Source organism: Passer domesticus, unplaced genomic scaffold (assembly GCF_036417665.1).
Source record: "Passer domesticus isolate bPasDom1 unplaced genomic scaffold, bPasDom1.hap1 HAP1_SCAFFOLD_248, whole genome shotgun sequence".
In the NCBI taxonomy this organism is placed as follows: domain Eukaryota; kingdom Metazoa; phylum Chordata; class Aves; order Passeriformes; family Passeridae; genus Passer; species Passer domesticus.
Window position 1 is genome coordinate 1,581 of NW_026990027.1, and position 22,507 is coordinate 24,087.

Sequence of the window (22,507 nt, forward strand, 5' to 3'; positions counted from 1 at the left end):
CCCCCAGAATCCCCCAGACCCCAAAACCTCCCCAAAACTCCCCCAACCCCCCCCAAAAACCCCCCCACACCCAAAACCCCCCCAAATCTCCTCAAAACCCCCCTCAAGACCCCCCAAATCCCCCCCAAACCCCCCCATAACAGCGGCGCGATTTCCCGCCTCACATGCAAATGAAGGGGCGTGGCTTCACCACCACCCCATACAAGGCGCCGAATAGTGGGCGTGGCCTCGCTCAGTGGGGGCGTGGCCAACCCCGCCGTTCTCTCCCTCCCCCCTCATTATTTTCCGTTTCGGAGTGGGCGTGGCCGGCGCGCGGCGGGGGCGTGGCCGCGGCGGGCGCACCTGGGTGACGTCAGCGGCGCTCACCTGCGATGGCGGCGGGGCGGCTCCTCCCGCTGCTGCTGCTGCTGCTGCTGCTGCTGGGGGGCCCGGGGGGCTCCGCCCGCGACCCCCCGAGCGGCCCCGCCGCCCTCGCCGGTACCGGGGGGATTTGGGGGGTCTTGAGGGGGGATTTGGGGGGTCTTGAGGGGGATTTGGGGGGGTCTTAGAGGGGGATTTGGGGGGGTCCTGGGGGGGATTTGGGGGGATTTGAGGGGATTTGGGGGGTCTTGAGGGGGATTTGGGGGATCTTGAAGGGGATTTGGGGGGTCCTGGGGGAAATTTGGGGGGGATTTGGGGCAGTTTTAGGGGTCCTGGGGGAGTTTTGGGGGTCCTGGAGGGGATTTGAGGGGTCTTGGAGGGGATTTGGGGGGGTCCTGGGGGGTCCTGAGCAGGATTTAGGGGGGATTTGGGGGGGTCCTGGGGGGGTTTGGGGAGTCTTGAGGGGATTTGGGGGGAATTTAGGGGGTCTTGGAGGGGATTTGGGGAGCCCTGGGTGGGATTTTTGGGGTCCTGTGGAGTTTTGGGGGCTCGTGGGGGGAATTTCGGGGGTCCCAGGGAGGATTTGGGGGGTCCTGGGAAGTTTTAGGGGGTCCCGGGGGAGTTTTGGGGGGTCCCGGGGAGGATTTTGAGGCGGGGGAAGATCCCGAATTTTGGGGATCCCGGGAAGGATTTTGGGGTCAATAACGGGTCCCGACCCCAAACCGGTGCCGGTTACCGGGGCTGGGGGGATTTTTGGGGTGAATTTTGGTTTTTTTCGGGTCGGTAACGGGTGTTTCCGCAGCCCGGTGCCGGTTACCGGCGCTCAGGGTGTAATTTTTTAATGGGTGAATTTTGGGGTTTTTGGGGCCAATAACAGGTCCGTTCCGCAGCCCGGTGCCGGTTACCGGCGCTCACGGGTCTCGGGGTGAATTTTGGGGTGAATTTTGGGTTTTTTGGGGCCAATAACGGGTGTTTTCCCCAGCCGGTGCCGGTTACCGGCGCTCAGGGTGTATTTTGGGGTGAATTTTGGGGTTTTTGGGGCCAATAACGGGTGTTTCCGCAGCCCGGTGCCGGTTACCGGCGCTCAGGGTGTATTTTGGGTTTTATTTTGGGTTTTTTGGGGCCAATAACGGGTCCGTTCCGCAGCCCGGCGCCGGTTACCGGCGCTCACGGGTTTCAGGGTGTATTTTGGGGTGAATTTTGTGTTTTTTGGGGCCAATAACGGGTGTTTCCGCAGCCCGGTGCCGGTTACCGGCGCTCACCGGCCGCTGCCGCGCCTCCATCCCGCGCTGGTTTTTCAACGCCTCCTCCGGGAGCTGCGAGAGTTTCGTGTTCGGCGGCTGCGGCGGCAACGGGAACAACTTCGGCAGCGAGCGGGAGTGCCGGGAGAGCTGCGGGGCGGAGCCGGGCACCGGTGAGCACCGGGAGTGCCGGGAAATACCGGGGGAACCCGGAAATACCGGGGAATAACGGGAAATACCGGGAGGGACCGGGAAATACCGGGAACAGCTTCGGCAGCGAGCGGGAGTGCCGGGAGAGCTGCGGGGACCCCGGTGAGCACCGGGAGTGCCGGGAAATACCGGAAATACCGGGGGGAACCCGGAAATACCGGGGAATACCGGGGAATAACGGGAAATACCGGGAGGGTCCGGGGAATACCGGGGGGAACCCGGAAGTACCGGGAGGGACCGGGAAATACCGGGGAATACCGGGAAATACCGGGGAATAACGGGGGGAACCGGGAAATACCGGGAACAACTTCGGCAGCGAGTGCGAGTGCCGGGAGAGCTGCGGGTCCCCGGTGAGCACCGGGAGTGCCGGGAGGGACCGGGAAATACCGGGGGGGAACCCGGAAATACCGGGGGGAACCCGGAAATACCGGGAGGGGCCGGGATTCTGGAATATTTTTTCCCAGACCCCCCCGGTTTGGTGCCGTTTTTTCCCATTTTTCCCCCCGCGTTTTTTCCATTTTTCCCTTTATTTTTCCAATCCCCCCCCCTTTTTTTTCCCTGTTTTTTCCTCGATTTTTCCCCAATTTTTCTCACTTTTCCCATTTTTCCCCTCTTTTTCCCCCACTTTCCCCCCAGTTCTTTCCTATTTTCCCATTTTTTCCCATTCTTTCCCCATTTCCCCCCCACTTTCTCCCCAAATTTTCCCATTTATTTTCCTTTTTCCCCCTCTTTTTCCCATTTCCCCCCATTTTTCCCCCATTTTCTCCCCATTTTTCCTATTTTCCCCATTTTTCCCATTCTTTCCCCATTTCCCCCACTTTCCCCCCAATTTTTCCCATTTATTTTCTTTTCCCCCCCTTTTTACCATTTCCCCCCATTTTTAATTTTTTTCCCATTTCCCCCCACTTTTCCCATTCTTTCTCCCATTTTCCCCATTTTCTCCCCATTTTTTCCCATTTTTCCCCCCCTTTTTTTCCATTTTCCCCCATTTTTCCCATTTGTTCCCATTTTCCCCCATTTTTTCCCTTATTTCCCCAATTTCCCCCCATTTTCCCCCCTATTTTTTCCCCATTTCTTCTAATTTTTTCTGCTTTTCCCCCATTTTTTCTCCCATTTTCCCCCATTTTTCCCATTTTTTCTCAATTTTCTCCCATTTTCCTCTATTTTCTCCCATTTTCCCCCATTTTTCCCATTTTTTCTCAATTTTTTCCCATTTTTCCTCAGCTCCCTCCAGCCCTGTCGACCCCAATTCCACCTTGGCAGGTAACTCCGAATTTTGGGGGATTTGTCCAAATTTCAGCAGAAATTTGGGAATTTTGAAGGGTTTTGGTTCAAATTTCAGCAGAAATTTTGATTTTTGAAGGGGTTTGCTGTGAATTGAAGTGAAAAATTTGAATTTTGAAGGAATTTGGCACAAATTTAAAGGGAAAATTTGAATTTTGAAGGAATTTGGCAAAAATTTAATCGGAAAATTTGAATTTTGAAGGAATTTGGCACAAATTTCCCTGGACGTGTTGAATTTCCAAGGGGAATTTTGGATTTCCAAGGGGGAATTTTGGATTTTGATGTGGAAATTTTGGATTTTGAAGGGATCTCAGCCAGATTTCCCTGGAAATCTTGAATTCCCAAGTGGAAATTTTACATTTTAAAGAGGAATTTTGGATTTTAAAGGGAAATTTTGGATTTCCAAGTGGTAATTTTGGGTTTTAAAGGGGAATTTTGGAATTCCAGGTGATAATTTTAGATTTTAAAGGGGAATTTTGGATTTCTAAAGGGGAATTTTGGATTTTGATGTGGAAATTCTGAATTTCCAAGTGGGAATTTTGGATTTCCAAGTGGGAATTTTGTTTTTTCTGGCAGAGCTGTGCTCAGCGCCGCCGGTGACGGGGCAGATTTAAGTGGGAATTTTGGGTTTTGATGTGGAAATTTTGTATTTTAAAGGGGAATTTTGGATTTCCAAGTGGAAATTTTGGGTTTTGACGTGGTAATTTTGGATTTTAAAGGGGAAATTTTAGATTTTAAAGAGGAATTTTGGAATTCCAAGTGGTAATTTTGAATTTCCAAGTGGGATTTTTGGGTTTTGACGTGGTAATTTTGGGTTTTAAAGGGGAATTTTGGATTTCCAAGTGGGAATTTTGGATTTCCAAGTGGGAATTTTGGGTTTCCAAGTGGGAATTTTGGGTTTCCAAGTGGGAATTTTGTTTTTTCTGGCAGAGCTGTGCTCGGTGCTGCTGGTGATGGGGCAGATTTAAGTGGGAATTTTGGGTTTTGATGTGGAAATTTTGATTTCCAAGTGGAAATTTTGAATTTTAAAGGGGAATTTTGGATTTCCAAGTGGAAATTTTGGGTTTTAAAGGGGAATTTTGGATTTCCAAGTGGGAATTTTGGATTTCCCAGTGGAAATTTTGAATTTTAAAGGGGAATTTTGGATTTCCAAGTGGCAATTTTGGATTTCCAAGTGGGAATTTTGGATTTCCCAGTGGTAATTTTGGGTTTCCAAGTGGGAATTTGGATTTCCAAGTGGGAATTTTGGATTTCCAAGTGGGAATTTTGGGTTTTAAAGGGGAATTTTGGGTTTCCAAGTGGGAATTTTGTTTCCTGTGGCAGAGCTGTGCTCGGCGCCGCCGGTGACGGGCCCGTGCCGGGCGGCGTTCCCCGCGCTGGTTTTACGTCCCGGCGGAGAAATCGTGCCGGGAATTCACCTACGGCGGCTGCCGCGGCAACGCCAACAACCACCGCGACGAGCGCGAGTGCCTGCGCCGCTGCCGGCCCCAGGGTGAGCCAAAAACGGCCAAAATAACCCGGTTCTGCCCAAAAATAGACACGGAAATTGGCAAAATGGCACCCAGAAAAATCGCCGGGAAAATCGGACGTGGTTTGAAAAAATTCACCCCAAAAAATCGTCACCGGGATTTTGAAATTTGGGAAAAAAAATAGCCGTGGAATTTAGGAAAAATTGCAAAAAAATTGACATGAAAATTGGATGTAATTTAAAAGAAATCATCCCAAAAATCATAATGGATTTTAAAATTTGAGAAGAAAATAGCCGTGAAATTTAAAATATTCCCAAAAGAATTTATGTAAAAATCGGACGTAAATTTAAAAAATTCATCCCAAAAATCATCACGGGATTTTGAAATTTGGGAAAAAGATAGCCGTGAGATTTAGGAAAAATTGCAAAAAGTTTGCCATGAAAATTGGATGTAATTTAGAAAAGAACACCCCAAAAATCAACTGGGAGTCTTAAAAATCAGATTAAAAAATAGCCATGGAATTTAAAACTTCCTCCCAGAAAAATTGCCGGAAAATTGGATGTAATTTTTAAAAATTCACACCCAAAAAATTGTCACCGGATTTTAAAATCTGAGAAGAAAATAGCTGTGAAATTTAAAATATTCTCAAAAGAATTCATGTGAAAATTGGATGTAATTTAAAAAATTCACCCGCAAAAATCGTCACGGGATTTTAAAATTTGAGAAGAAAAGTAGTCGTGAAATTTAGGAAAAATCGCAAAGAAATTGACCTGAAAATTTGATGTAATTTTTACAAATTTTCCCCAAAAATTAAGGCTGAAATTTACAAATTACTCCTTTCAAAAATCAGCCTGAAATTAAAAAAAAATTCCCCCCAAAATCATCACGGGATTAAAAAATCTGAGAAAAACAAACAGCCATGAAATTTTAAATATTCCCAAAATAATTGACAGTGAAAATCGGATGTAATTTTAAAAGTTCACCCCAAAAATTGAAATTTTAATAATTTGCCCCAAAATTCCCCAGATTTGCACTGAAATTCCCCTAAAATTTGCCACCAAAATTCCACAAAATTTTCCCCCCAAAATCCCCCAAAATTTGCCCCAAAATCCCCAAAATTTGCCCCCAAATTTCCCCCAAAATCCCCAAAATTTGCCCCCAAATTTTCCCCAAAATTTGCCTCCAAAATTCCCCAAAATTTCCCCAAAATCCCCAGAGTTTTACCCAAAATCCCCAAAATTTCCCCCAAAATCCCCAGAATTTGCCCCGAATCCCCCAGCCCGAGCTGTCCCCGTTTCTCTCCCAGGTGATTTTGGTGGCGAATTCCGGAGATCTCTTCTCCTCCAAAGGTGAGCTCTGCCTGTCCCCAAATGTCCCCAAATCTCCCCAAAGTCCCCAAATCCTCCCCAAACGTCCCCAAATCCCCCCCAAATGTCCCCAAATGTCCCCAAATCCCCCCAGTGTCTCCAAAATGTCCCGAAATCCTCCTCAAATGTCCCCAAACCCCCCCAAATGTCCCCAAATCCTCCCCAAATGTCCCCAAATCCCCCCAAATGTCCCCAAATCCCCCCCAAAGTCCCCAAATGTCCCCAAATCCCCCCCAAATGTCCCCAGATCCCTCCTGAACGTCCCCAAATCCTCCTGTGTCCCCAGATGTCCTCAAATGTCCCCAAATCCCACCCAGTATCCCCCCACTGTCCCCAAATGTCCCCAAAATCCCCTGAATGTCCCCAGATCCCACCCAGTGTCCCCAAATGTCCCTGTCCCCATCTGGGGTGTCCCTGGCCGCATTTTGGGGGTGTCCCTGACCCCGTTTGTGTCCCCAGGGCTGGCCCTGGTGGCCGTGGGCTGGGTGTCCCCAGTGTCCCCAGTGTCCCCAATGTCCCCGATGTCCCCAGTGTCCCCAGTGTCCCCAATGTCCCCAAGTGTCCCCAATGTCCCCGATGTCCCCAGTGTCCCCAATGTCCCCAAGTGTCCCCAGTGTCCCCAGTGTCCCCAGTGTCCCCAATGTCCCCGATGTCCCCGATGTCCCCGATGTCCCCAGTGTCCCCAGTGTCCCCAATGTCCCCCGATGTCCCCAATGTCCCCAATGTCCCCAGTGTCCCCAATGTTCCCCAATGTCCCCAGTGTCCCCAATGTCCCCGATGTCCCCCGATGTCCCCAGTGTCCCCCAGTGTCCCAGTGTCCCCCAATGTCCCCAGTGTCCCCAATGTCCCCAATGTCCCCAGTGTCCCCAGTGTCCCCAGTGTCCCCAATGTCCCCCAGTGTCCCCAATGTCCCCAATGTCCCCGTTTGTGTCCCCAGGGCTGGCGCTGGTGGCCCTGCTGGCCCTGCTGGCCCTGCTGGCCGCGGGGCTGGCCCTGGCCCGGGGGGCGCTGCCGGGCGCCGCGCGCGAGCGCCGGGAGCCGCCGGCGACGACCGCGAGTGCCTGATGAAGGAGCCCTACCCCGCCTGAGGGCCCGAAAACGCCCGCATTCACCCCAAAAACACCCAAAAACACCCCAAAAAATACCCCAAAAACACCCCAAAAACACCCCTAAAACACCCCAAAGACACCCCAAAAATAACCCCAAAAACATCCCAAAACACACCCCAAAAACACCCCCAAGACATCCCAAAAACACCCAAACACCCCAAAAACACCCCCAAAAACACCCCAAAAACCCCCAAAAATAACCCCAAAAACACCCCAAAAATAATCCCAAAAACACCCCAAAAATACCCAAAACATCCCAAAAATAACCCCAAAAACACCCCAAAAACATCCCAAAAACACCCCAAAAATACCCCAAAACACATCCCAAAAATAACCCCAAAAACACCCCCAAAAATAATCCCAAAAACACCCCAAAAATACCCCAAAAATAACCCCAAAAACACCCCAAAATAATCCCAAAAACACACCCAAAAATACCCCAAAAACATCCCAAAAATAACCCCAAAAATAACCCCAAAAATACCCGAAAATTACCCAAAACCGGCCCCAAAATCCCCTCCCGGACAACTGATTTTTAGTGATTTTTGTAGGGAATAAATGGAATTTTGGGGAAGGGTGGGTGGGGGAAAGAACCCTAAAAAATCCTTTAAAAATCCACAAAAAATCCACAAAAAATATCCCCAAAAATCCCCTGAAAAATAAAAAAAATCCCTAAAAATATCAAAAAAAAACCCCTAAAAAATACCCAAAAATCCCCCAAAACCGGCCCCCAGAATCCCCTCCCTGAGCCGCTCCTGGCAATGATCCGCGCTCTGATTTTTAGTGATTTTTGTAGGGAATAAATGGAATTTTGGGGAAGGGTGGGTGGGGAAAAAATCCTGAAAAAATCAACAAAAAATCCATTTAAAAAATCCCTGAAAATAAAAAAAAATCCCCTTAAAATATAAAAAAAAATACCAAAAAAATTACCCAAAAATTACCCAAAAATGATCCCAAAATCCCCTCCCTGATCCGCTTCTGACAACTGATTTTTAGTGATTTTTGTAGGGAAAAAAATGGAATTTTTGGGAAGGGTGGGGTGGGGGAAACAACCCTAAAAAAATCCAAAAAATTAAAAAAAAAAAATCCCCAAATATAATGAAAAAAAACCAAAAAAATCCCCTCCAAAATACCCCAAAAAATACCTCAGAAACACTCAAAAAAACCCCAAAAATACCCAAAAATCCCCCAAAACCAGAACCCAAAATCCCCTCCTGAGCCGCTCCTGGCAATGATCCGTGCTCTGATTTTTAGTGATTTTTGTAGGGAAAAAATGGAATTTTGGGGAAGGGTGGTGGGGAAGAAATCCTTAAAAATCCTTTAAAAATCCACAAAAAATCCACCAAAAATCACAAAAAAAAAACCCTCAAAATCCCTGAAAAATGATTTAAAAAATCCTCTAAAAATATCAAAAAAACTACCCAAAGAAACCCCAAAAATTACCCAAAAATCCCCCAAAACCGGCCCCAGAATCCCCTCCTGAGCCGCTCCTGGCAATGATCCGCGCTCTGATTTTTAGTGATTTTTTGTAGGGAATAAATGGAATTTTGGGGAAGGGTGGGTGGGTGGGGAAGAAATCCTTAAAAATCCTTTAAAAATCCACAAAAAATCCACCAAAAATCACAAAAAAAAAAACCCTCAAAATCCCTGAAAAATGATTAAAAAATCCTTTAAAAATATAAAAAAAACTACCCAAAAAAACCCCAAAAATGACCCAAAAATCCCCCAAAAATGGTCCCAGGATCCCCTCCCTGAGCCGCTCCTGGCAATGATCCGCGCTCTGATTTTTAGTGATTTTTGTAGGGAATAAATGGAATTTTGGGGGAAGGGTGGGTGGGGAAAAAATCCTAAAAAATCAACAAAAAATCCATTTAAAAAATCCCTGAAAAATAAAAAAAAAATCCCCTTAAAATATAAAAAAAAACCCAAAAAATTACCCAAAAATTACCCAAAAATGGTCCCAAAATCCCCTCCCTGATCTGCTCCTGACAACTGATTTTTAGTGATTTTTGTAGGGAAAAAATGGAATTTTGGGGAAGGGTGGGTGGGGAAAACAACCCTAAAAAAATCCAAAAAATTAAAAAAAAAAAAATCCCCAAATATAATGGAAAAAAACCAAAAAAATCCCCTTCAAAATACCCAAAAAATACCTCAGAAACACTCAAAAAAACCCCAAAAATACCCAAAAATCCCCCAAAACCGGCCCCACAATCCCCTCCTGAGCCGCTCCTGGCAATGATCCGCGCTCTGATTTTTAGTGATTTTTGTAGGGAATAAATGGAATTTTGGGGAAGGGTGGGTGGGGAAAAAATCCTAAAAAATCAACAAAAAATCCATTTAAAAAATCCCTGAAAAATAAAAAAAAATCCCCTTAAAATATAAAAAAAACCCCAAAAAATTACCCAAAAATTACCCAAAAATGGTCCCAAAATCCCCTCCCTGATCCGCTCCTGACAACTGATTTTTAGTGATTTTTGTAGGGAATAAATGGAATTTTGGGGAGGGTGGGTGGGGAAAAAAAACCCTTAAAAAAACCCTTAAAAAAAACCTCCAAAAATCCACAAAAAATCCCCAAAAAATAATAAAAAATATTCCAAAAAATAAAATTACAAAACACGAAAAAATGAATCCCTAAAAAAAATCCTAAAAATTTGGGGCGTCCCCTCCCTTTTTCCACCCGGATTTTTAGAGGGTCCCATTGATTTTTTTGTTGGTTTTGGGATTTTTGGGATTTTTTTGGGGTTTTTTTTTCCATTTTTGGGGTCTTTTTAGGGGTTTTTTTGTGGGTTTTTTTTTTTTTTGTTTGATTTTTCTTGTTTTTTGGGATTTTTTTTTTGGTTTTTTTTTGGTTTTTTGTTTGTTTTTTGGGGTCCCCACCCTCCTGTTTGTGTGATTTTGGGTTTCGGGGAGGATTTGTGATTTTTGGGTGCAATCGAGGCGATTTTGGGTTTTTGGGAAGGGTTTTTTTACATTCCAGGGATTTGTTGGAATAAAGGGAAAATCAAAAACCCCAAATTCCTGAGCAGCCCCAAAAAAAAACCCCAAAACCCTGAGTCCCTTCCCTGGGTGGGGGAAAAATGGGAATTTGGTAAAAAATGGGAATTTTGGGGAGGAAAAAGGGAATTTGGGGGGAAAAATTGGAATTTGGGAGGAGGAAAATGGAAGTTTTTTGGGGAAAAAATGGGGTTTTTTGGGGGAAAAATGGGATTTTTTGGGGGGGAAATGGGGTTTGGGAGGGAGAAAATGGGATTTGGGGGGAAAAGGGATTTTTCTGGGAGAAAAATGGGAATTTTGGGGAAAAAATTTGGAATTTTTTGGGGAAAAAAGGGATTTGGGAAGGGGCAAAATGGGGATTTTTTAGGGGAAAATTGGATTTTTTGGGGGGGAAAATGGGATTTTTTTGGGCGGGGAGAAGGAAGTTTTGTGGTGGAAAATTTGGTTTGGGATTTGGGGGGAAAAAAGGGATTTTTGAGGGGAAAAATTGGGTTTTTTTGGGTGGTCAAATTGGCGACGCCCCCTCCCCAAATTGGAACCCCCGACCATATTGGGGTCGTTTATTGGGGGCGTTCTGGGGGGTCCCAGGGGGTCGGGGGAGATTTTGGGGTCCCCAGGAGGACCAGAGGGACCCTTGGGGGGATGCGGGGGTCGCTGTGAAATTGCTGGGACCCCCAAAGTGGCGACGCCCCCTCCCCAAATTGAAGCACCGAGCCCAGCCGGGACCAGCAGCGTTTACTGGGGGGGCTCGGGGGGGGCTTGGGGGGGTCCCCGGGGGTCGGGGGAGACTTTGGGGTCCCCACGGGTGAGAAGAGAGTGCGAGGGTCCCCTGAGACCCCCAGATTTCGCGTCGCCCCCTCCCCGAATTAAAACACCCAAGCCCAGCCGGGACCAGCAGCGTTTATTGGGGCCGCTCTGGGGGGGCTTGGGGGGCTCCCCGGGGGTGGGGAGGGGTCTCAGAGGAGATTTTGGGGTCCCCACGTGTGAGAAGAGAGTGCGAGGGTCCCCTGAGACCCCCAAATTTCACGTAGCCCCCTCCCCAAATCAGAGCACCGAGCCCAGCCGGGACCAGCAGCGTTTATTGGGGCCGCTCTGGGGGGGTTTTTTGGGGGGTCCCCGGCTCGCCCCCTCCCCTGCTGGGGGGCTCGGGAGGGTCCCCGGGGCTCGGGGGAGACTTTGGGGTCCCCACGGGTGAGAAGAGAGTGCGAGGGTCCCCTGAGACCCCCAGATTTCACGTCGGCCCCCTCCCCAAATCAAAGCACCGAGCCCAGCCGGGACCAGCAGCGTTTATTGGGGCCGCTCTGGGGGTTTTTTTTGGGGGGTCCCGGCTCGCCCCCTCCCCTGCTGGGGGGCTCGGGGGGGTCCCCGGGGCTCGGGGGCAGATTTTGGGGTCCCCACAGGTGAGACTGAAGTGCGAGGGTCCCTCTGACTTTGCTGAGACCCCCAGATTTCGCGTCGCCCCCTCCCCAAATTGAAACACCGAGCCCAGCCGGGACCAGCAGCGTTTATTGGGGCCGCTCTGGGGGGGTTTTTTTTGGGGGGGTCCCCGCTCGCCCCCTCCCCTGCTGGGGGGCTCGGGGGGGTCCCCGGCCGCCCCCCTCCCCTATTTCTGGGCCGGGATCATGTCGTCGATGGGCTGCTTCTGCTCCAGCTTCTTCTCCATCTCCACCATGAGCTTGACGCCGTCCACCACCATCTGCACCTGCTCCACCTCCGAGAAGCCCAGGCGGTCGGCGTTGGAGATGTCGAACACGGCGCCCACCGCCGCCGTGTCCACCCCCCCTGGACGGACAGACGGACAGACGGACAGAAAGGGGGGATCAGTGAGACACGGACAGCCACGGACAGCCAGGACAGCGCTGACCACTCCTGAGCACCCCCTGACCATCCCCTGTCCACCCCTGACCATCCCCTGTCCATCCAGTGTCTGGTGGTTCCACGGAGCCCACAGCGGCCGTGTCCACCCCGCCTGGATGGACAGACGGACGGACAGAAGGGGGGGATCAGTGAGACACAGACAGCCACGGACAGCCAGGACAGCGCTGACCACTCCTGAGCACCCCCTGACCATCCCCTGTCCACCCCTGACCATCCCCTGTCCATCCAGTGTCCGATGGTTCCACGGCGCCCACCGCCGCCGTGTCCACCCCCGCCTGGACAGACGGACAGATGGACAGAAAGGGGGGATCAGTGAGACACGGACAGCCAGGACAGTGCTGACCACTCCTGAGCACCCCCTGACCATCCCCTGTCCACCCCTGACCATTCCAAATGCTCAATGGCCCCACTGCCGCCGTGTCCACCCCGCCTGGATGGACAGACGGACGGACAGAAGGGGGGGGATCAGTGAGCCACGGACAGCCAGGACAGTGCTGACCACTCCTGAGCACACCCTGACCATCCCCTGTCCACCCCTGACCATCCCCTGTCCATCCCCAGTGCTCAATGGCCCCACCATGGCAGTGTCCACCCCGCCTGGACGGACAGACGGACAGATGGATGGACAAAAGGGGGGAATCAGTGAGACACGGACAGCCACGGACAGCCAGGACAGTGCTGTCCACTCCTGAGCACCCCTGACCATCCCCTGTCCATCCAGTGTCTGATGGTTCCACGGCGCCCACAGCGGCCGTGTCCACACCCGCCTGGACGGACAGACGGACAGACGGATGGACAAAATGGGGGGAATCAGTGAGACACGGACAGCCAGGACAGCGCTGACCACTCCTGACCATTCCTGGACCATCAGGTCCCTCACAGGGTCCCTTTCCTGGGCTGATTTGGGGGTGTCATTCTCCCCCCCAGGTGAATTTTGGGGCTATCACTGTCCCCTCCAGGTGAATTTGGGGTGTGTCCCACCTCCCCAGGTGAATTTTGGGGGTGTCATTCTCCCCCCCAGGTGAATTTTGGGGTGGGATTTCTCCACCCAGGTGAACTTGAGGATGGAATTCTCCCCCAGGTGACTTTGGGGATCTCCCTGCCCACCCCAGGTGAATTTTGGGGTCTCCCCAGGTGAATTTTGGGGGTGTCCCTGCCCACCCCAGGTGATTTTTGGGGCTCCCACCTGTGCCGCGCTTCTGCAGGCGCAGGCGCTTGAGGATCTCCTCGAACTTGGGGCGCTGGCTCAGGTGACTTTGGGGCTGTCCCTATTTCCCACCCCAGGTGAATTTTGGGATGGAATTTCTCCACCCAGGTGAATTTTGGGGTGTCATTCTCCCCTCCCAGGTGAATTTTGAGATGGAATTCCCCACCCAGATGAATTTTGGGATGGAATTCTCCCCCTCAGGTGAACTTGAGGATGCAATTCTCCCTGCCAGGTGACTTTGGGGATCTCCTCGCCCACCCCAGGTGAATTTTAGGATGGAATTTCACCCCTCAGGTGAATTTTGGGATGGAATTCCCGCCCAGGTGAATTCTGGGGCTCCCACCTGTGCCGCGCTTCTGCAGGCGCAGGCGCTTGAGGATCTCCTCGAACTTGGGGTGCTGGCTCAGGTGACTTTGGGGCTGTCACCATCCCCACCAGGTGAATTTTGGGGTGTCCCCGTCCCCATCCAGGTGAATTTTGGGGTCTCCCCACCCACCCCAGGTGATTTTTGGGGCTCCCACCTGTGCCGCGCTTCTGCAGGCGCAGGCGCTTGAGGATCTCCTCGAACTTGGGGTGCTGGCTGAGGTGCTGCAGGCGCACGTGCACGCCGCCGCGCAGCCCCGTGCCCAGGTTGGACGGGCAGGTGAGGATGTAGCCCAGGTGCTCCGTCCACATGAAGGGGTGCCCCGCCTTCTTGAAGATCTCCTCGATCTGGGGACAGCCGGGGGACACGCGTTGGGGACACGGGGGACACCCAGGAGACACCTGGGGCACACCCGGGGGACACCTGGGGCACACCTGGACACACCTGGGGAATGCCCAGGGAATGCCCAGGGCACACCTGGGGTGCTCAGAGTTGTTGGTGGCACTCCAAATGTCACCTTGGTGTCCCCAAAGTGCCACCTGTGCCCAAATGTCACCTGTCCCCCAGGTGTCACCTGTCCCCAATGTGCCACCTGTCCCCCAGATGTCACCTGTCCCCAAAGTGTCACCTGTTCCCAAATGTCACCTGTTCCCAAAGTTCTCTCTATCCCCAAAAGCTCTCCTTGTTCCCAAATGTCACCTGTCCCCAAAGCTCTCCTTGTCCCCAAAGTTTTCCTTGTTCCCAAAGTGTCACCTGTCCCCAGATGTCACCTGTCCCCAGATGTCACCTGTCCCCAAAGCCACACCTGTCCCCAAAGTTCTCCCTGTGTGCAGATCCCCTCAATGTCCCCAAAGTGACACCTGTCCTCGAAGTTCTTTCTGTCCCCAAAAGTTCTTCTTGTTCCCAAAGTGTCACCTGTCCCCAAAAGTTCCTGTTCTCAAAGTGCCACCTGGCCCCAGATGTCCCCAAGTGTCCCCAAGTGCCCCCAAGTGTCCCCAAGACCCTTAGGACACCTCAAGACCCTCCTGATCTTCTTGAGACCAACCCACTGTCCCCCTTCTCCATGGAGATGTGACCCCAGAACTCCTCCATCCACAAATGTCCCCAAACCCTCCGTGTCCCCAGTGTCCCCAATGTCCCCAGATGTCCCCAGGTGTCCCCAAGTCCCCCCTGACCTTCTTGAGGCCGACGCAGAAGCGCTGGAACACCTCCTTCATGTTGCCGCCCTTCTCCATGGAGATGTGACCCCAAACCCTCCGTGTCCCCAAACCCTCCGTGTCCCCAGTGTCCCCAGGTGTCCCCAATGTCCCCAATGTCCCCAGTGTCCCCAATGTCCCCAGTGTCCCCAGTGTCCCCAATGTCCCCAATGTCCCCCCTGACCTTCTTGAGGCCGACGCAGAAGCGCTGGAACACCTCCTTCATGTTGCCGCCCTTCTCCATGGAGATGTGACCCCAAACCCTCAGTGTTCCCAATTCCCCAAGTGTCCCCAGTGTCCCCAATGTCCCCAAGTGTCCCCAGATGTCCCCAATGTCCCCAATGTCCCCAGTGTCCCCAATGTCCCCAGTGTCCCCAAGTGTCCCCAGATGTCCCCAATGTCCCCAATGTCCCCAATGTCCCCAGTGTCCCCAAGTGTCCCCAGATGTCCCCAATGTCCCCAGTGTCCCCAGTGTCCCCAATGTCCCCAAGTGTCCCCAATGTCCCCAATGTCCCCAGTGTCCCCAAGTGTCCCCAGATGTCCCCAGTGTCCCCGATGTCCCCAATGTCTCCAATGTCCCCAAGTGTCCCCAATGTCCCCAATGTCCCCAATGTCCCCAAGTGTCCCCAATGTCCCCAATGTCCCCAAGTGTCCCCAATGTCCCCAAGTCCCCCCTGACCTTCTTGAGGCCGACGCAGAAGCGCTGGAACACCTCCTTCATGTTGCCGCCCTTCTCCATGGAGATGTGACCCCAAACCCTCCGTGTCCCCAGTGTCCCCAGTGTCCCCAATGTCCCCAATGTCCCCAGTGTCCCCAATGTCCCCAGTGTCCCCAGATGTCCCCAATGTCCCCAATGTCCCCAATGTCCCCAATGTCCCCAGTGTCCCCAATGTCCCCAGTGTCCCCAGATGTCCCCAATGTCCCCAATGTCCCCAATGTCCCCAATGTCCCCAGTGTCCCCAATGTCCCCAATGTCCCCAGTGTCCCCAATGTCCCCAGGTGTCCCCAGATGTCCCCAATGTCCCCAATGTCCCCAGTGTCCCCAAGTCCCCTCTGACCTTCTTGAGGCCGACGCAGAAGCGCCGGAACACCTCCTTCATGTTGCCGCCCTTCTCCATGGAGATGACGCGCAGGTGATCCTCCTCGTTCACCCACACCAGGAACGTCTTGTTGTCGTTGTGCCTGCGGGGACACCCAGGGGACACCCAGGGGACATTGGGGACATCACAGACATCAGGGACACCGGGGGGACACCGGGGGGGACAGCTCAGCCTGGCCCCGGGACCCCCAGGCATCCCCCAAAAGGGGAGACCCCCGGAGTGGGGGGACATCAGGGGACATCACAGACATCGGGGACACCCAGGGGACATTGGGGACATTGGGGACATCACAGACATTGGGGACACCCAGGGCACACTGGGGACACCCAGGGGACACCCAGGGGACATTGAGGACACCGGGGGGACACCGGGGGGGACAGCTCAGCGTGGCCCCAGGACCCCCAGGCATCCCCCAAAAGGGGAGACCCCCGGAGTGGGGGGACATCAGGGGACACTGGGGACATCAGGGACATCACAGACATCGGGGACACCCAGGGGACATTGGGGACATTGGGGACACCCAGGGGACACCGGGGGGACAGCTCAGTGTGGCCCAGGGACCCCCCAGAGATCCCCCAAAAGGGGAGACCCCCAGAATGGGGGGGACATCAGGGGACATCACAGACATCAGGAACACCCAGGGGACATTGGGGACACCGGGGGGGACACCGGGAGGGTGCCCCAAACTGCCCCCAGGTGCCCCCAGGTGTCCCTAGTTGTCCCCAGGTGTCCAGGTGCCCCCAAGAACCTCCCAGGTGACACAATGTCCCCACCAGGTGGCCCCAGGTGTCACAAGGTCTCCCCAAATGTCCCCCAGACACCTCCAGGTGCTGCCAGGAACCCCCCAGGCATGTCCCAGGTGTCTCTAACTGCCCCCGGGTGCCCCCGGGTGCCCCCCAGGTGTCTCTAACTGCCCCCAGGTGCCCCCGGGTGCCCCCCAGGTGTCTCTAACTGCCCCCAGGTGCCCCCGGGTGCCCCCCAGGTGTCTCTAACTGCCCCCAGGTGTCTCTAACTGCCCCCAGGTGTCTCTAACTGCCCCCGGGTATCTCTAACTGCCCCCAGGTGTCTCTAACTGCCCCCAGGTGCCCCCGGGTGTCTCTAACTGCCCCCAGGTGTCTCTAACTGCCCCCGGGTGCCCCCGGGTATCTCTAACTGCCCCCAGGTGTCTCTAACTGCCCCCGGGTGTCTCTAACTGCCCCCAGGTGTCTCTAACTGCCCCCAGGTGTCTCTAACTGCCCCCAGGTGCCCCCGGGTGTCTCTAACTGCCCCTGGGTGCCCACCAGATGCCGCGGGCGTCGGGCCAGTCGCGGGCCATGCCCGAGGCCAGCAGCAGCGGCGACACGGGCTTGTCGAACAGGAAGTGGTCGTCGATGAGCTGCTGCTGCTCCTGCTCCGTCATGGCCTTCAGCGGGTAGTACTTGCCCTTGAACTCCCCGTCCAGGCTGTTCAGGGCTGCCGGGGGCGTGGTCAGCGCCTGGGCACGCCCACCACACGCCCAGACCACGCCCAGCCCAGACGGGACACGCCCAGACCACGCCCAACCCCGATTGAATATGCCCATCTGTCCCAAATCCATCCAAATTAATTGCAAATCGATCACAGATCCATCCCAATCCATCCCAAATCCATCCCAAATTAACCCCAAATTCATTCCAAATTAATCCTGGACACGCCCAGGCCACGCCCAACCCTCATTGGATGTGCCCATTTGTCCCAAATCTACCCCAAATCCACCCCACCTTGCAAGCCCCGCCCTCTTAGGCCACGCCCACACTGACCACACCCAGATTACCACGCCCACACCAGCCACACCCACATCGTGACCACACCCCCTACAACCACACCCAAATTCCCTCAACCATTCCCTGACCACGCCCAATCCAACCTCAACCACAGAACCCCACCCTCTCAGGCCACGCCCACCCGGACCACGCCCCCTTAGGCCCCGCCCCCTGCAGGCCCCCGCCCCCACCTGTGACTGACAGCTTCTCGATGGCGCGGCGCTCGCCGCGGCTGCAGTGGGGCGGCAGCGAGTAGCCCTTGATGCTGCGGCCGGTGCGCACGCGGCTGCTCAGCACGTACTTGGGGTCCAGGTCCTCCCCACCCTGCGCCCCGAAAACGGGTCAGGGACACCCCGAAAAACCCCAAAGTCACCCCAAAAAAATCCCAAAATTGTCCCAAAAATTCTGCTCAAAATACATCAAAATATCACCCCAAAATCCCCCCCTCGGACACAGCTCCACTGCTCAGCTCGTACTTGGGGTCCAGGTCCTCCCCGCCCTGCGCCCCGAAAACGGGGTTAGGGGACACCCCGAAAAACCCCAAAGTCACCCCAGAAATATCCCAAAAATATAAAAAAATTCCGCTCAAAATAAACCAAATATATCCAGAATTTCCCCCTCGGACACAGCCTCCACTGCTCAGCTCGTACTTGGGGTCCAGGTCCTCCCCGCCCTGCGCCCCAAAAAACCGGTCAGGGACACCCCGAAACACCCAAAATTCACCCCAAAAAAATCCTAAAAATGTCTCTAAAATTCCTGCTCAAAATATGCCAAAAAAACCCAAAAATATCCCTCAATCTGAGACCCCCGCGCTGCTCAGCTCGTACTTGGGGTCCAGGTCCTCCCCGTCCTGCGCCCCGAAAACGGGTCAGGGACACCCCGAAAAACCCCAAATTCACCCCAAAGAATCCCAAAAAAATTTCCACTAAAATATCCCCAAAATTCCACTCAAAATACCCCCAAAAAACCCCCAAAATTCCCCAAAATATTCTCCCCAAAATCCTCCCAAACCCTCCTGAGGTGGCTCTGTGGGTGTCACCCCATGGTGGCCCCGTCACCCCTTCCCTGCCCTCCTGAGACCCCCTGAGGACCTTCCCAAATTTGGGGACCCCCTCCCAAATTTTAGGGACCCCTCCCAAATTTCGGGGACCCCTCCAAATTTTGGGGTCCCCCCACCTTGAGCTTCTCCTGGTTGAGGTCACTTTTTGTTGGTGGCTTTGTGGTGTCACCCCACGGCGTCCCTGTCACCCCTTCCCTGCCTTCCTGAGACCTTTAGGGACCCCTCCCAAATTTTAGGGACTCCTCCCAAATTTTGGAGACCCCTCCCAAATTTGGGGACCCTTCCCCAATTTGGGTTCCCCCCCACCTTGAGGTTCTCGTGGTTGAGGTCGGTGCGGTGCTTGTCGGTGGTGTCACCCCATGGTGTCCCTGTCACCCCACAGTGTCCCTGTCACCCCTTCCCCGCCTTCCTGAGACCTCTGAGGACCCTTCCCAAATTTTGGGGACCCCTCCCAGAATTTGGGGACCCCTCCCAAATTGGGGAGCCCACCTTGAGGTTCTCGTGGTTGAGGTCGGTGCTTTTTGGTTGCTTTGTGGTATGACCCCACGGTGTCCCCTGTCACCCCATGGTGGCCCTGTCACCCCTTCCCTGCCTTCCTGAGACCTTTAGGGACCCCTCCCAGATTTCGGGGACCCCTCCCACATTTCGGGGACCCCTCCCACATTTCGGGGACCCCTCCCCAATTGGGGGACCACCACCTTGAGGTTCTCGTGGTTGAGGTCGGTGTGGTGCTTGTCGGTGGGTTTGTGGTGTCACCCCACAGTGTCCCTGTCACCCCATGGTGGTCCTGCTGAGACCCCTGGGGACTCTCCCACATTTCAGGGACCCCTCCCCAATTTCGGGGACCCCTCCCCAATTGGGGGACCCCCACCTTGAGGTTCTCGTGGTTGAGGTCGGTGCGGTGCTTGTCGGTGGGTTTGTAGCCGCCGTGCCGGTCCTGGATCACGGGGTCGAAGAGCTCCTTGAAGACCTCGTAGGACTCCTCGTCACCGGCCACGCAGCCCACGGTCATGATGAACGGGTGGCCTGGGGACACCGGGGACACCCCGGGTCACTGGGACCAGTATGGGACTGGGATGGGCACTGGGACCAGTATGGGACTGGGATGGGCACTGGGACCAGTATGGGATTGGTTACTGGGACTCCTCGTCACCGGCCACACAGCCCACGGTCATGATGAACGGGTGGCCTGGGGACACCGGGGACACCGGGGTCACCGGGGGGTCACTGGGGACCAGTATGGGACTGGGATGGGCACTGGGACCAGTATGGGATGGAGATGGGTTACTGGGACCAGTATGGGACTAGGATGGGGCACTGGGACCAGTATGGCACTGGGATGGGTTACTGGGACCAGTATGGGATGGAGATGGGTTACTGGGACTCCTCATCACCGGCCACTCAGCCCACGGTCATGATGAACGGATGGCCTGGGGACACCGGGGACACCGGGGGACACCGGGGACACCACAGAGTCACTTGGACCAGTATGGCACTGGGATTGGCTACTGGGACCAGTATGGGACTGGGACTGGGTATGGGATTGGGATGGGGCTACTGGGACTTGGGGAGGGGTCTCTGGCCCCATGTACAGCTCAGGGACCCCATGGATGAGTTGGAGAACCCATGGATGGGTTGAGGACCCCATGGACCATTTGGGGACCCCTTGGGTGTGTTGGGGACCCCTGGGGTGGGCTGGAGACCCCATGGATGGGTTGGGGACCCCTTGAGTGGTCTGGGGACCCCCGTGGTGGTCTGGGGACCCCCGGGGTGGGTTGGGCACCCCTGGGGTGGTCTGGGGACCCCCGTGGTGGGCTGGGGGACCCCCGCGAGGACGCACCGGGGTTGTCCACGCCGGTCTGGATGACGTCGTCGAGGGTGAAGCCGCTGGGGGTCTCCTTGTCGCGCAGCTTCTGGTACAGGGCGGGGGTCAGCACCTTGGCCATGTGGTTGTTGTGCTTGGACAGGTCCGGGAACTCCTCCTCGGCCGAGAACTTCTGCTTGTACTTGTTGTGGGGTGTTGCTGAACGGCATGGTGGCACTGCGGGGACACGGGGACACCTTGGGGGACACCGTGGGGACACCATGGACACCATAGAGACCCCATGGACACCGTGGGAATGGGGACACGGGGACACAGAGACAGGTCAGGGACTCCTCCTGGGCTGAGAACTTCTGCTTGTACTTGTTGTGGGTGTTGCTGAACGGCATGGTGGCACTGCGGGGACATGGGGACACCGTGGGGACACCATGGGGACATGGGGACACCGTGGGGACACCATAGAGATACCATGGACACCATGGGAATGGGACACGGGGACACGGGGACAGGTCAGGAACTCCTCCTGGGCTGAGAACTTCTGCTTGTGCTTGTTGTGGGTGTTGCTGAACGGCATGGTGGCACTGCGGGGACACGGGGACACCTTGGGGACACCATGGGGACATCGGGACACTGAGAAACACATAGAGATCCCATGGACACCGTGGGAATGGGGACACGGGGACACAGGGACAGGTCAGGAACTCCTCCTCGGCTGAGAACTTCTGCTTGTGCTTGTTGTGGGTGTTGCTGAACGGCATGGTGGCACTGCGGGGACACGGGGACACCTTGGGGACACCATGGGGACACGGGGACACCTTGGGGACACAGGGACACCGTGGGGACATGGGGACATGGGGACACGGGGACAGGTCAGGGACTCCTGCTCGGCCGAGAACTGCTTGTGCTTGTTGTGGGTGTTGCTGAACAGCATGGTGGCACTGCGGGGACACCGTGGGGACAGCCAGGTGATGTGGAGGACATGGAGGACACGGGGACAGCCAGGTGACACTGGGGACAGCCAGGTGACAGGAGGGACATGAAGGACACGGGGACACGGGGACAGCCAGGTGACAGGAGGGACACGGGGGGTGTGGGGACAGCCAGGTGACAGGTGGCACAGGGGACAGCCAGGTGACACCGGGGACAGTCAGGTGACAGGTGGGACATGGGGACACGGGGACACGGGGACAGCCAGGTGACACTGCAGGGACAGCCAGGTGACACCGGGGACCGCCAGGTGACAGGAGGGACATGAAGGACATGGGGACACGGGGACAGCCAGGTGACAGGAGGGACATGAAGGACATGGGGACACGGGGACAGCCAGGTGACAGGAGGGACATGGGGACACGGGGACACGGGGACAGCCAGGTGACAGGTGGCACAGGGGACAGCCAGGTGACACCGGGGACAGCCAGGTGACAGGTGGACATGGGGACACGGGGACAGCCAGGTGACAGGTGGCACAGGGGGACAGCCAGGTGACACCGGGGACACCGTGACACGTGCCACCGGAGGGGACACAGGGGACACGGGGGGGCTCTGGGGCGTGTCCTTCGGGGGGCGTGACCCCAAGGGGGCGTGTCCCCCAGGGGGGCGTGGCCGCCCCGCTCCGCTCCTTGTTCGGGCCGGGGCTATTTATAGCCCAGGGGGGAGGGGCGGGACCGGGGGGTTTGGGGGGGGTCCCGGTGGCACCGGGGGGGGGTGGGGCCTGGTCCCGGTTCCGAATATCGGACCCAAATCCCGGTCCCGATGGCACCGAGGAAGGAGGGGCTCGGTCCCGGTTCCGAATCTCGGACCCAAATCCCGGTGCCGGTCCCGGATCCCGGTGCCGGTGACACCGAGGGGGGATCAGGTCCCTGTCCCTGACCCTGTCCCGGTCCCGGATCTCGGACCCAAATCCCGGTGCCGGTCCCGGTGACACCGAAGGGGGAGCGGGTGCCGGTCCCGGTCCCGGTCTCGAATCCCGGTCCCAGTCCCGGTGACACCGACGGGGGGTCCCTGACCCGGTCGCGGTCCCTGACCCGGTCCCGGTGCCGGTCCCAGATCCCGGACCCAAATCCCG

The 22,507-nt window shown here is 54.9% G+C and overlaps 2 protein-coding genes across 2 annotated transcripts; one reads left to right on the top strand and one right to left on the bottom strand.

Annotated features, from left to right (window-relative positions):
* The first annotated feature begins 366 nt into the window (after nucleotides 1-366).
* Nucleotides 367-6,996, top strand: LOC135292241 (putative Kunitz-type serine protease inhibitor). Its single transcript, XM_064406459.1, has 6 exons — nucleotides 367-477; nucleotides 1,598-1,774; nucleotides 3,036-3,074; nucleotides 4,419-4,561; nucleotides 5,871-5,913; nucleotides 6,869-6,996. Exons 1-6 carry the CDS (start codon nucleotides 372-374, stop codon nucleotides 6,994-6,996), a joined length of 636 nt encoding a protein of 211 aa, XP_064262529.1. The 5' UTR covers nucleotides 367-371.
* A 4,639-nt stretch (nucleotides 6,997-11,635) lies between these two features.
* Nucleotides 11,636-20,654, bottom strand: LOC135292239 (creatine kinase M-type-like). The gene is given in 8 exon segments (XM_064406458.1): nucleotides 11,636-11,816; nucleotides 13,641-13,830; nucleotides 15,738-15,861; nucleotides 17,060-17,231; nucleotides 17,752-17,884; nucleotides 19,492-19,646; nucleotides 20,461-20,635; nucleotides 20,637-20,654. Coding segments are annotated over 8 exon segments (1,146 nt in total). The 3' UTR covers nucleotides 11,636-11,637.
* Between the last annotated feature and the right edge of the window lie 1,853 nt (nucleotides 20,655-22,507).